Below are 13,863 nucleotides of genomic sequence, written 5' to 3'. Positions count from 1 at the left end.
CTAAGGGCTTCAAGCAGGAATACGGTGTGGACTTTGATGAGATCTTCTCTCCAGTGGTCAAAATGACCACACTTAGAGCTGTGTTAGCTTTGGTTGCACATGATGATCTGGACTTGATTCAGATGGATGTGAAGACTGCTTTTCTTCACGGTGATCTCCATGAGGAGATATATATGCAACAGCCAGAGGGTTATGCAGTAAGTGAAAGGAGAAGCTTGTATGCAAGCTGAAAAAGAGTCTTTATGGGCTCAAACAGGCACCAAGGGAATGGTATCATAAATTTGATACATTCATGAAATCCCAGAAATTCAGGAGAAGTGACATAGATCACTGCTTGTACACCAAGAAAGCTTTGGATGGCAGTCTATTGATCCTCATCTTGTATGTTGATGATATGTTGATTGCCGGGAAATCTCGTAAAGAGATGGATGCCTTGAAGAAGAGGCTGCATGAAACCTTTGATATGAAGGATTTGGGTGATGCAAATCACATTTTGGGTATGCGGATACTTCGGGACAGAAATCAGCATGTGTTGTATTTGTCTCAGAAGGAATACATTGGCAAAGTTTTGCAGAGGTTCAATATGGACGGGGGGAAGAAGACTAGTACTCCTTTGCCTCCATATGTGAAACTCAGTGCTATGGACAGCCCACAGTCGGATAGAGACAGGGCTGATATGGCCAAGGTTCCGTATGCTTCAGCTTGTGGCAGTCTCATGTATGCCATGGTTGCTACTAGGCCGGACATTGCATTTGCAGTGGGAGTGGTTTCTAGATACATGGCCAACCTTGGCAAGAAGCATTGGGAAGCAGTGAAAGGTGTCATGAGATACCTGAAGGGCACACAGGATATGTGCATTTGTTTTGGCAAACAGGATGCATTAGTGCATGGTTACACGGATTCGGATTATGCCGGTCATCCAGATAACCGGAAGTCTACTACCGGTTATGTGTTTACATTCACAGGAGGTGCTGTGTCATGGATATCCAAGATGTAGAAGTGCACAGCCTTATCTACTACAGAGGCCGAGTATATTGCAGCCACAGAGGCTTGCAAGGAGGCATTATGGCTATCTCGGTTAGTGGTTGATTTGGGTTATACAGGGGATATTCCATTGTTGCATTGTGACAGTCAGAGTGCCATCCAGTTGGCAAAGAACCCTGTCTTTCATGCAAAGACGAAGCATGTGGATGTGAAGTTGATCTGAGCTACAGAGGCACTGTAGAAAATCTCTATCTCCTCTGCGAATCTCTAGAGATTCCCCTCATCTCCTGAAAGGAAGGCTGCTGTGTCATCTGCAAACTCTGAATCCAGCAGCTCCTCTTGCATGCAGAGAGGGAGACACAATCCCTGAAGCCCCGTCTCCTGGGCCGAGAGAAAATTGCTCATGGCCTCAGCAACGAATAGGAAGAGGTAAGGTGCCAGAGGGCAGCCCTGCCAAAACCGAGCGGGAAAGGGGGAATCTATTGCCACGGGCTCCCTGAATGAGGACCTGGCTATGCGAGGCTTACTGAGACCCCATGAATCCACTCCACTGGGAATCCCATCCGGTTCATCGTGCCCTCCAGAAAGCTCCAATCCACCTTGTCATAAGCTTTCTCAAAATCGAGGAGTAGCACTATGAGGTCCTGTTGCCGTAGTTTGGCCGAAGCTGTCGCCTCTCAAAAGGTGAAGATGTTGTCTACAATGCTCCAATCCTGAACAAAGCCGGTCTGCGTGTCATGAATCAAATCCGGGAGAAAATGCCGAAGTCTCCTGCTGATGGCCTTTGCCAAGATCTTATAGGTGGTCCCTAGGAGAGTGATGGGTCTCCACTATTGGATCTCCAATCTATCGCCACCCTCCTTGGGAATCAAATGTATCAAGCCCTCCTAGAGCCTATCTGGCATGGCACCTGTGAGCATATTCTCATTGAAGGCAGCACGAAGGCCGCCTTCCATGAGGTCCCAATGGCGAAGAAAGAAAGAGACAAGAAGCCCGTCTGCCCCCGGGTATTTATCCCTAGGTAATGCCGTCACCGCCTCCGCCAACTCCTTTGAAGTGAATGGGATCAATAAGAAAGACCGAAGGGAGGGGGGAACCACCTCTCTCATGTCGCTAGACCCTCTCGCGCGTGTCCATCACCGGGGGGGGGGGGGGGGGGGGGGGGGATAATGGGGCACCTATGAGACGAGATCGGAAAAAATCCGTGGCGATAGCTCTCACATGGGGGGAATCATAAACAATAGCTTCAACTTGGCCACGTAATACCGTCACTCCTGTGGGGGTGAAACTCGCGGTGGTGAGTGCTCGGGGGACTAGGGCCTTTGACACACTTGTTGATACCATCAATGCATATTGAAACATTTAAACATTTAAAAGCTGGACAAAACATCCACAAATGCTGAAAATGGAGCTTGCACGTGTGACACCGCATAGAGGCCGGAATGGGCCGACCCCCCCCCCCCCCCCCCCCCCCTCCCCGAGTATTTTATTACCCAAGGAGAATAATTTCATGTACAAGCTTTGAGGGCCTTACTCTCTCCACGGGAGATGCCGGATTATCCATATACAAATGCCATAACACAGCCCAACACGAGGCAACCAAGCCGGAACATAGGCTGTAGAAATGCTGAGCCAACAACATAATCCATATACCTCTGTGTGGGTACTGATTCTTCCCCAAAAAAACCACGGGTCTTCATGCAATAGAGCTGGTACAGCAAGTACAACTCTCCATTCAGCCGGTACAATAGGTATAATGGCTGGTACAGCTCGTACGGTGGCTGGTACAGCCGGTACAGCAAGTACAAAAGCTGGTATAGCATGTAGTGGTTGGTACAGTGGGTACAGTGGTTGGTACAGCAAGTACAGAAGCTGGTACAGCCGGTACATGGGTGGTACAGTAAGTACAACAAGTACAAGGATTGGTACAGCCAGTACAATGGTTGGTACAACAGGTACAAAGGCTGGTACAACAAGTACAATGGCTAGAAATCATAATAAATGATTAAATACCCTTGCCTTCAGTATTTCTTTGCGATGGAAGCCTCCAAAACAGTCCCCAACAGCTGGTATTCTTCATGGGCAGCCTTCAAGAGAGAGAGAGAGAGTAGCCATCATTAGGGCAGCATGTACAGTGGTAGAGGCTAGTGTGCAGCAAGAGAGCCTCTTTTAACGAAGGGAGAGGGCTCCAATTTATAGATTTGGGTCTCCCATGAGTTGAAATGGCAAGAGAAGGCTACAATGACAAGTGGAGAGCCACACAATAGCTGGAGTGACAAGTGTGAGGCCACTTGTCTCACTTTGATCCACTTTCTAACAAGTGTCAAGACACTTGTCTCACTTTTGGTCCACTTTCTTGCCACATGTCCCAATCTAAGAGATGGGTCCTTCCATAAACTTTATCTCTAAAAATATCCCAACTGGTAGACATTCTGTCATAGCACTTTGCCAACTCTTGGTATCTGCTCAATTCCAGATGCAATGACGCGAACAGAATTTCCATCGGAGTCGGGCCAAAAATAGCAACTCTCCTAAATTTTAGGAGTGTGGTCCCTTTGTATTCTAGGATAATCCCCCATTCCCAAAGCTTGTACTTTCCAAATATTTAGGCATCCTGAAGTCCAGTAGACCCCTTTCATATTGGGAAATGTCCAGGCTAGTGACATCCTCCCCAGCTTCTTAAAAGTTGTCCGCAACTTTAAGCTTCAAGCCATATATTCAAGATATAATCATGTCCCATCGAGTGGGCGAGATGAGACAGTCTCAAAAATCCAATATAACTGAAAAATCCATGTTCCAAAGAAATGGGTGAGACTAAATAAGTCTCTATAATAGCAATATTAAAATCATGTCCCAAAATAAATGGACGAGAATTCCATGGAAGATATGATAGACACAGGCATAAGAGCCAATTGTGTCTCAATCGCCAATATGAATGAGATAATCATATGCCAATGAAAATCACGAACCAGGTGCTAAGACACTTAAATAAGTTTCATGCACAAGAAACTAGTGCCTCGCACAGAAACATGTGCTATGCACACAAACTGGTGCCATTCAAGAGCACAAACCATGGTGACAGAAAAGCTGGTTCTCCATAGTTCTGGCAATCCTTTCTCCTAATCCCAACAGTTCCCATGTTCTCCCATACAATCCCAACTCTGATCAACAAGCATGGTGTGAAAACAATGAAACACTCACTCCACAATCGCAACACGAATCCACGTGTATGGTGGAGTGTTCATTGAATTGCCCTCTCACAATCCCAACATGAATCCACATGCATGGTGAGATAAACAATGAATCTCTTGGCCTCTGTATGGGGAGATAGTGATTCTAATATGGCATAAAGATAAATAATTCCATGTCCCAAATAAATGGGCGAGACAAAACAGTCCCATAAGTCCAGATATCATAATCATGTCCCAAGTAAATGGGTGAGACAAATCAGTCCCATAAGTCCAGATATCATAATCCATGTCCCAAGTAAATGGGCGAGACAAATCAGTCTCCTGCCAACAAGGCATCGGTCCACATGACCCTTGGCATAGACATAAGTAGGCGTCATGTCCACTTTACTACTTGCACTCCGTGTTGATACTCTGACCACACATCTTGGATGAGAGGTGGGCTCAAGTAACAAGATAAAACAATCACTTGCAGGCATAGATAACCTGGTGTTTCATAAGCATTTTTGCTACACATAGTTTATAGGCATTTCGGCCACCAACTCACACTACCCTCTCAAGTGCCCATGTTCCCTTCCATCTGCTCTCTATTGTTCCACCCAGATATGGTAGAAACAATCTTCAAGAGAGCACGTAGGACAAGAGAACACTACACACGGTATGTTGTGCTCGACACTATCCTCTGAAGTGTCCATGTTCCCTTCCATCTGCTCTCTATTGTTCTACCCACACATGGTAGAAACAATCTTCAAGAGAGCACGTAGGACAAGAGAACACTACACACGGTATGTCGTGCGCTCGACACTACCCTCTGAAGTGCCCATGTTCTCTTCCATCTGCTCTCTATTGTTCCATCCACACATGGTAGAAACAATCTTCAAGAGAGCACGTAGGACAAGAGAACACTACACAGGGTATGTGAACCATGGGTTTCATAAGTCCAATGCATCCCAAATAAAGGGAGCCAAAAAGAATAATCCATAAACCTGAGGATAGATCCAAATCCCTAGAAAAGAAGTCCAGGAATCCATAGACCTGTATATCATAATCCTTGTATACCATAACTCTTGCCACATACTCCGTGCTAACCACACACCTTCGAGTAGAGGTGGACTTTATCCATAAAAGCATCATATCCATGAGAGATCCAAATATTTCTTCTCTATAAACTGGGACAGATTCGTCCATAGAAATTGCTTGTTAAGCCCAATATCTATATAAATCTCGTCCAAGAAAGAAATCTCCATAGATATAATCCATGCCAATAAAGGGAGTCATAAACAATGTTTCCCTGAAACCATCTCAAGGCAAACACCACCACCTTTCTCCTTGCATGGCTATACAAGGGTCAGTGAACATCAAAAACACTTCATAGTAAATAGCAAAAGCACCAACTTTGCAAACTCAAAGTATACTTAGCTTTTCTTTGCCAGGTTGGTTGAAGCCAAAAGAAATATCTCGTCACCATATCCTTAAGATATCCTGAGATATATCTCCATATAGCTTGCTTGTAAGCTTGATAATATAATCCACAATATCCATATGGAAAGAGTGCTAAACGTGTGCACATAAAGCCAACTCCACACTTCCAAGATAAAATTTTGTGAATTCATAAATCCTTAGATCAACAAGCGCTCATGCTCTTGCTTCATAAGCTATGAAGCGGCTGGCCATGCTTAACAGCAATGATGGTAAGTGTGGTCCCCACTTGAGATCTTTTCTCTTTCTTATTGATAGAAGGAAGCCTCTGCTTCCAAGAAAGCCTATGCTCTGATACCAATGAAACTCGCGGCGGTGAGTGCCCGGGGGACTAGGGCCTTTGACACACTTGTTGATACCATCAATGCATATTAAAACATTTAAACATTTAAAAGTTGGACAAAACATCCACAAATGCTGAAAATGGAGCTTGCACGTGTGACACCGCATAGACCCCCCCCCCCCCCCCCCCCCCTTGGAGTATTTTATTACCCAAGGAGAATAATTTCATGTACAAGCTTTGAGGGCCTTACTCTCCCCACGGGAGATGCCCGATTATCCATATACAAATTCCATAACACAGCCCAACAGGAGGCAACCAAGCCGGAACATATGCTGTAGAAATGCCGAGCCAACAACATAATCCATATACCTCCGTGTGGGTACTGATTCTTTTCCAAAAAAACCACGGGTCTTCATGCAATAGAGCTGGTACAGCAAGTACAACTCTCCATTCAGCCGGTACAGCAGGTACAATGGTTGGTACAGCCGGTACAGTGGTTGGTATAGTTGGTACGATGGTTGGTACAGCAGGTACAGCAAGTACAAATGTTGGTACAACATGTAATGACTAGTACAGTAGATACAATGGTTGGTACAACAAGTACAGAAGCTAGTACAGCCGGTACATGGGTGGTACAGCAAGTACAAGTACAAGGATTGGTACAGCCAGTACAATGGCTGGTACAGCAAGTACAAAGGTTGGTACAACAAGTACAATGGCTAGAAATCATAATAAATGATGAAATACCCTTGCCTTAAGTATTTCTTCGCGATGGAAGCCTCCAAAACAGTCCCCAACAGCCGGTATTCTTCATGGGCAGCCTTCAAGAGAGAGAGAAAGAGAGTAGCCATCATTAGGGCAGCCTGTAACAGTGGTAGAGGCTAGTGTGCAGCAAGAGAGCCTCTTTTAACGAAGAGAGAGGGCTCCAATTTATAGATTTGGGCCTCCCATGAGCTAAAATGGCAAGAGAAGGCTACAATGACAAGTGGAGAGCCACACAATAGCTGGAGTGACAAGTGTGAGGCCACTTGTCTCACTTTTGGTCTACTTTCTTGTCACATGTCCCAATCTAAGAGATGGGTCCTTCCATAAACTCTCTCTCTAAAAATATCCCGACTGGTAGACATTCTGTCATAGGCACTTTGCCAACACTTGGTATCTGCTGTAATGACGCGAACAGAATTTCCATCGGAGTCGGGCCAAAAATAGCAACTCTCCTAAATTTTAGGAGTGTGGTCCTTTGTATTCTAGGATAATCCCCCATTCCCAAAGCTTGTACTTTCCAAATATTTAGGCATCCTGGAGTCCACTAGACCCCTTTCATACTGGGAAATGTCCAGGCTAGTGACAGGGGGCCAGCTATCTCGAAAAAATCTATTGTGATTGTGTCACTGGTCTGAGTCCAGAATGAAGCCCGGGCATGGTATCTGTACTCCACCCTCCTCTCCTCAATGGACCGAATCTCTGTGCGGGCGGTAGCAAGCTGACTCTCAATCCACGGGTTGTCTGGGGAACTCTCCTGAAGCCGTTGGAAAGATGCCAGGCCCCTCCTCAGACTCCTCGTTCTTCCAAAATCCCTCCAATCTACTCTGGGCTGCCTTCTGTAAGAAAACACTGATCTCCCCTAGGCCACCATCCAAAGTGCACGCTGCAGAGCCTGAGGAAAAGTCTAATCCCGCCCATATCTGCTCAATCCGGTTGTAGATCTCAGGGTCTTGAATGAGGCTGTATGGAATCTTGGAACTCGCATGCTTGTCATGCCTCCAGGGATCCTCAAGGGACAATCTGGGGCATGATCTGAAAAAGTAGTGCTTGCCAAGATACCAACCATGCTCCCACGGTTGCAATCCCACTCGTCGACGTAAAACCTGTCCAGCCGAGAGAGGTTGGGGCCAGTGCTCCTCTCAGCTGATCGAGAGAAGCCAAGACTCCTAGTGCTACGCTCAAACACTGGAAGATGCTAGGGTCCTCTCCCCTAAGAATCAATATCATCTCCTCCCAGGCAGAGTACTCCACTCCTGAGATTGTGGCCGTCCCTTCTTCAAGTTTGTCCTCTGCTGCCTCTATCACATTGAAGTCACCGCCCATGCACCAAAAATCAGTGCGGGGAAGGGCCTGTCGGACTGTGCTCCAAAAGAGGGCTCTACCTGTGGTGGCAGCATTTGGGGCATAAATGTTGAGGAAGCCAACACTATCCTCACCAATCAGAATGGTAACCCACTATGCATGCCTTGGAACTATGACCCACTGTGCATGCCTTGGAACTATGACTCTTGATCCTGCCATTGACGGTAAGAGCTTCTTTCACTGACAGAAAGACATACTCCTCCGTGCGTCCGTCAAGGGCTGAAGGATGGAGACCAAAAAGAATGACTCCTGCCAGTAAAATCTTCTCGCAGCGGCGGGTGCGTCCCTCAGAAAGGTGATGCTCTTGGAGGAAAAGAATGTCGATAGGTCCCCCCACCATAGCTCTCTGGAGCTCTCCTCTAAGGACGCCTCGTCTCTGAAAGCACTGAGGCCCCCCTGAACCCTGAATGTTCCATGAAATAATCCTCATATCAAACTCTGTGTGAGGCGGAACTGTCGTAACTAACCCACTTGGCACGACTTCGCACCAGGGCGGATTGTGACTATTCCCCATCTCAACCCATGCCCAAGACTCTTCAAGTGGAGGGCCGGTTCCTGTCCTCCATGTGATGCCACTCTGTCAGAGCGTGAGAGTATGCATACTCCGGGCTCCATCGATCACAATGAAGATACCTGTAAGAAGGGGGGAGAGGTACTGCGATGGAGGTATGCATGAACACGAATAGCAGCACCTCTAGGCTGAAGGTCACCATCTCCCCGTCCTGGTCTCTGTGGGCTGATCTACCAAGCTCCATCCTGGCCAATGGCCATAGATGAGTAAGTACGTCGGTGATGCGGAGATCATCAAGATGATGCGATAGCTCAACTGCTTGGCCTTGAATGGCAGAGGCCATCGACCTTGGGTCCCACTGTCCCTTGGGCTGCACTCAAGGGGAAAGAGAAGATCATCGCGCCATTCTCTGGTGTAGAAGGTCTAGAGTGGTGGAAGACCACACAGATCCGAATAGGAGCTACAGTCTCCTCAAACATGTCTATCCCTTCTGTCGGAAGACACCGAAGAAACTATAATCCACAGGTTGCCCCAAAATCTTGGGGGCCCGCCTGGACTAGTTTGAAAGGACTTGCTTATTAATAGGTGTGCTTTTATTCCAACCCAAGCCTAACAAGTGAAGATTTGAATCTCCGGAGGTTTGACAGAAACTCAATACGAAGGGTTTTGTGTAAATATATGCTCTTATGTGTGTGTGTGTGTGTGGAGTGCGTGTGTGTGAGAGCATATCTTGGTACAGAGTTCTACACCTACTAATGGGCATTGATGACGTTAGTAGGGATGTTGTAGTATCTAGTCCGTACTATGCATAATGGAGTTGATAGTTATTTAGTCTTGTGGGTTGACTACCATGAGTATATAACATGCACGTTCCTAAAAGGTGAATTTGGGCATGTTCCTGGATTCATCTAGGTATATATATTTTATTCCAACCCAAGCCTAACAAGTGAGCATGGACTAGGGCTTTTATTACAAGCCAAGCCTACGCAAGTGCATAGGGAGGATATGGGGACCCAAGCAAGGCCTAGGTCATGCTTTAGCCATACCCTTGGCTGGCAGGCTTGGACACTATATTTTGAGCAACAAGCATGGTTCAGTGTTGGTCTAGAGGCGAAGAGTCCTCTGCCAAACTTTTTGCGCTTTGGGACAGTCCCAAATGAAGTGCCGTTTGCAACTCTAGGGGGTGGCTGCGACATGCACACTACTGCTGGGCCAACTGCCACAGGAGAGTGTGACCTTCCTTGGCTGAAAGCTGGCCCACAGACGCTTCCAAAAATCTGAGGAAGCAGGAGGAAATGCTATGGGAGGCCTAGTGGTCTGCTGCTGTTGAATCCACTATGATCCTCCATGATTACTCCTCCTCATTCCCTTCATACAGATGAGGAGAGACTCAGCCAGCCTTTGATCAGGAACCCCCTCTTCAGGATGCTGAGTAGCCAAGGGCTCCTACATTGCCTGGGGGCCTTTCAACACTGGTCCCGCTCAGTCATTTCAGGAAAGTGAACCAGCTTCAAGAGGCTCCCCTCAGAGATTCAGGATAGATGCCTCTCTAGGATCCGGGGCCGAGACCAATTTACCCTCGCCATCAACTTGCCATACCCTTGATTAACAGAGTCCCCTCTCCGCTGGCTAACTCTTTCCCCCTCCAAGGATTTTAGCGGTGGCTCACTCCAGTGGGCAAGGATTCTTGGCTTTGATGATCATCAGTGCCAGATTGATCCTCCTACGGCCAAGGTGGCCCAACATAGCTCTTGGCGACTATGGCTTTGGGAAAGCCGACCTTTGACGCATGTCTAGTGGGACCTGGGAGTGGCAAGACCACTTCAGCCCGGAGAGCGTGACCACCCTTGTCTTTCACTACACGGTGGGGATGGATCACAGGATCCATAGTGGATGATGACTAATGAGATATGATTAAGAAGTTAATCACAAAGCATAGTGAGAGCAAGATGATGATAATGAAACACGCCTTGTTTTGCATCAGGTTCAGGCTTGTGGATACAAGGATTAGATCAATGCTAAGCATGGTTAGGTGAGAGTTTAGGTTCTAAAAGTGCTTCCCTTTAATTTGTGGATCTAGATTCCCTTTCTGTGTGCTCTGAGTCAACATTGGTGGCTAGTATTCAAGGCTTTTATCCACTTGCAGTAGGCGTGGTTTCCTTCACCTCTTGCTGGCTTTTACATTGCTTGGATTTACTATAAGGTGCACTCTTTTAAGGAAGCCAAGAGCTGGAGGTCTGCTTTGGAAAATAGGCAAGGGGCGGCGGCCTTGGTAGGGGACGACGGAGCGGCTGCCATGGAGTCATCCTGGGAGGGGACAGACCAAAGGAGCCGAACCTCGTCAAAAGCACAAAAGACTTTAAGGTTGGAAGTGTAGGGCGAATCTCAAGAGGACGAGGTGGTGGGGGAAGGAAGTAGAAGGGCAGGCAGAAGATAGGAAAGGGGCTGGAGAGGTTCTCGGGGGGAAAGGCGACAGCGGGAAGGTAGGGTCTATGAAGGGCTGGTGGACAAGGATGAGGAGGAGGCTAGGGTGCGGAGGGAGGCAACCACGGGAAGGCAACCAGACGGGCAGTGGCTAACAGGCAGGCGGGCGGGCGGGAGGTGAGGGCAGGTAGGCGGGAGCAGAAAGTGGGTGCGTGAAGGCATGCATGCGGGTGCTGATCTCCATGAGAGCTCTATCAAGCTTTGATCCTGGGAAGGAGTAAGTCTGCTTAATCTCCTCGATGGTGTGGAGTGTGTGGGTTTTGTAAGTGGCGATCCGAAAGTCTAGCCATCTGCAGCCGATCTTGCTGCCAGGGGTCCTGGAGGTAGAGCAGTGTGTGTTAGGATGCCAATAGATCCCCAACAACCCCCCCCCCCCCCCCTTTTCCCTTTTACATGCCCACTCATCAATGTAGAAATGATCCAGTCTGGCAAGGCTAGGACTCCATGGTTAAATCTAGAGAAAGAAAGGCTTTGTGCGGTGCAGCTCATTGTCGGCGATGCTAGGTGTCCTGTCCCTTGATGGTTGAAGTCGTGGTGTTGCCAAATGCTCTGGGGTATTTGTATGGTGATCTTGAGGTAAATGATCATAATTGTTATGTACCTAATACTAATCCTTGAGATTATGGCCTAATCTAGCAAGGTTAGGGGGGCCCCGAGATTAGGGAAAGTAGGCGGATATGGGTAGCTAAGGTTTATTATTGATAAATGCATGTGAACTGGCTATTTATGATTGGATGGTTATTTATAGCAACAATTATCATTATATAAGTGATGCGTGGGTTACTACTATCATGAGGGATTAACAGTCGTAGACCAGAGTAGTCATACTCCTGCTGTGGACATGGGGGATCATAGTTAGTCTTGCCGAGGGCCCGCCTGGGTAGGTTCTGGTGGTATGGGATGCCAGGGCTGATTTGACATGATATGTTGGAGTGAGCTTTAGCCCTTGGCTCAGGGGAGGTCTGTGGGACGTGGATTGTGGTTGAGTGGTGAGCTTGCCTGCACCCTTCTATATTGTTTGTACTAATCTTGTGTTTAGCCTGTGATTTAGGTCATTTTTTGGGAGGATCTTACAATAATGGTTGTGCGTGGTGGCCAGTATCTAGGTTGCAAGGGAGGATAATCCCTCCCATGTTGGCTGGGATGTTTCTACCTTCGGTTGGGTAGGGGTCTACCATGTTTGCTCCAATGGAGTCTGTTGCTGTTGATTTTCCTGGTGAGGGGGTGGGGTCCTTCCACCCTCCCAAGTTGGGTTTTGTTTTTTTGTTTTTTGTTTTTTTTTTCTTTTGGGCGGGGGGGTGGGGGGTGGTGGTGGTGTGTGTGTGTGTGTGTGTGTGTGTGTGCATGTAGGCTGAGGGATGCTTGGGCACACTGTTGGTACCTGCCGTTCACAATGCACATCCTGATATCTGCCCTCTTGACAATAAATCTCAAATTGTTTACATGTCAAGAGCCTTTACACATTTTCAGTTCAAGTGATTTGTAATTGCCCCTTTTCTATCGTCCAATGGCTTTGGAGCATGGGTACCTGTTCAAATCTAGGCAAAGCAGGGTCTTAAAAAAAGTTTGCATCAGTGAACTTTTTTCCCTATCCATATGTGCGTAGAGAGCCCCGCATGTAGATGGCGGTGTCTTCGGGAAGGCTTGAACCAAGGACCCCTCCCCCCCCCCCACACTTTTTGAGGGGGGTCAGCCCACTTGGACCCTAGTGTTGTGTCCATTGTGCAAGTTCTTTATGGTTTGTGGTTAAGTGGTTGTGGCCATGTTTAATGTTTAATATGCATTGATGGTATAAGAAAGTGTGTCAAAGGCCCTAGTCCCCGGGACGGTTCGGTTTCACTTATGGTACCACACTTTCTGTACCTTTTGAGAGTGGCAAAAGTCGAGCATGGTAGATGCACTTGCGCATAAATCTTGTCTTGTACTGTATGCATCTGGATGTGTGCAGGGAGAAGAGTGTTGTGTGAGTGCAGGTGTGTGCGGGCTAGCCTTAATCATGGCTGAGTCTATGGTGGTTTATTTATGAAGATTTGTCCACTAAGGTGGAGATAGATATCTTTATGCACATACCTACACCTACACTTGGGCAGTGATAAGTGAGGATGTATATAAAGTAGTCTATGTCATGCATGATAGATTTGATGATTTAAAGCTTTATAAGTAGACTGTCATGGAGTCAAGATCACACTTTGGTTTTCGTTAGGCTTGGAAATAACATGAACTGTCTATTGATAATTTGTACTTTTTAAATGGAAATAATTGTGGTCTTATGTACCATTTTGAAAGCTACAACAATATTTATGGCAATGCTCATCCTTGTATGATTTTTTTCACACTCAGAGCTCCTGACCCTGATGCAAAGCTGTTTCTTGCATCATCTGAGGGGAAACATCAAATAGGAAAGAATTTGGAGGGCAAGGACAATAATGAAGTGTTATTGATATCTAACAATGTCTCCGGCGGTTCTGAAAACTTGCTTGCCTGGCAATGTGAGACCTCATACGCTTCTAGATGTCAAGAATACAGTGTTCAGAAGAAGCTATTTAGTACCGAGGTAATGATGCTTTGCGATTTGATTAGGGTGTATAGCTCCTGACATGTACTAGTCATGATGAAGTGTTGGGATCAAGCTTAATTACTGTCGTGGATGTGTCCATGAAGTTTCAGTTTTCTGACCTTCCATTTGCAGAAGTCAGAAGAACAAGCTATCGCCCACACGGTATCAGGCTATAGCTGGCATTCTCTGGACGTGATAAACAGCTTACGTGTAAGGAGATTTCTGTCTGCTGGCCTGCTTACGGAAAAGA

At 46.9% G+C, this 13,863-nt stretch overlaps 1 protein-coding gene across 1 annotated transcript in view; it reads left to right on the top strand.

Annotated features, from left to right (window-relative positions):
- LOC147628438 (uncharacterized) overlaps positions 1 to 13,863 on the top strand; it is a 75,623-nt gene that overhangs the window by 59,655 nt on the left and 2,105 nt on the right. Inside the window, exons 13-14 of the mRNA XM_086813586.1 lie at positions 13,397 to 13,610; positions 13,746 to 13,823. Of these exons, the coding sequence (XP_086669712.1) occupies positions 13,397 to 13,610; positions 13,746 to 13,823 (292 nt within the window). The remainder of the gene's footprint in view (positions 1 to 13,396; positions 13,611 to 13,745; positions 13,824 to 13,863) is intronic.

This window comes from Cibotium barometz, chromosome 19, assembly GCF_041138505.1.
Source record: "Cibotium barometz isolate CiBa-2024 chromosome 19, ASM4113850v1, whole genome shotgun sequence".
Classification (NCBI taxonomy): domain Eukaryota; kingdom Viridiplantae; phylum Streptophyta; class Polypodiopsida; order Cyatheales; family Cibotiaceae; genus Cibotium; species Cibotium barometz.
Note: the sequence above shows the minus strand (reverse complement) of the source record. Positions and strands in the feature narration are given on the sequence as shown.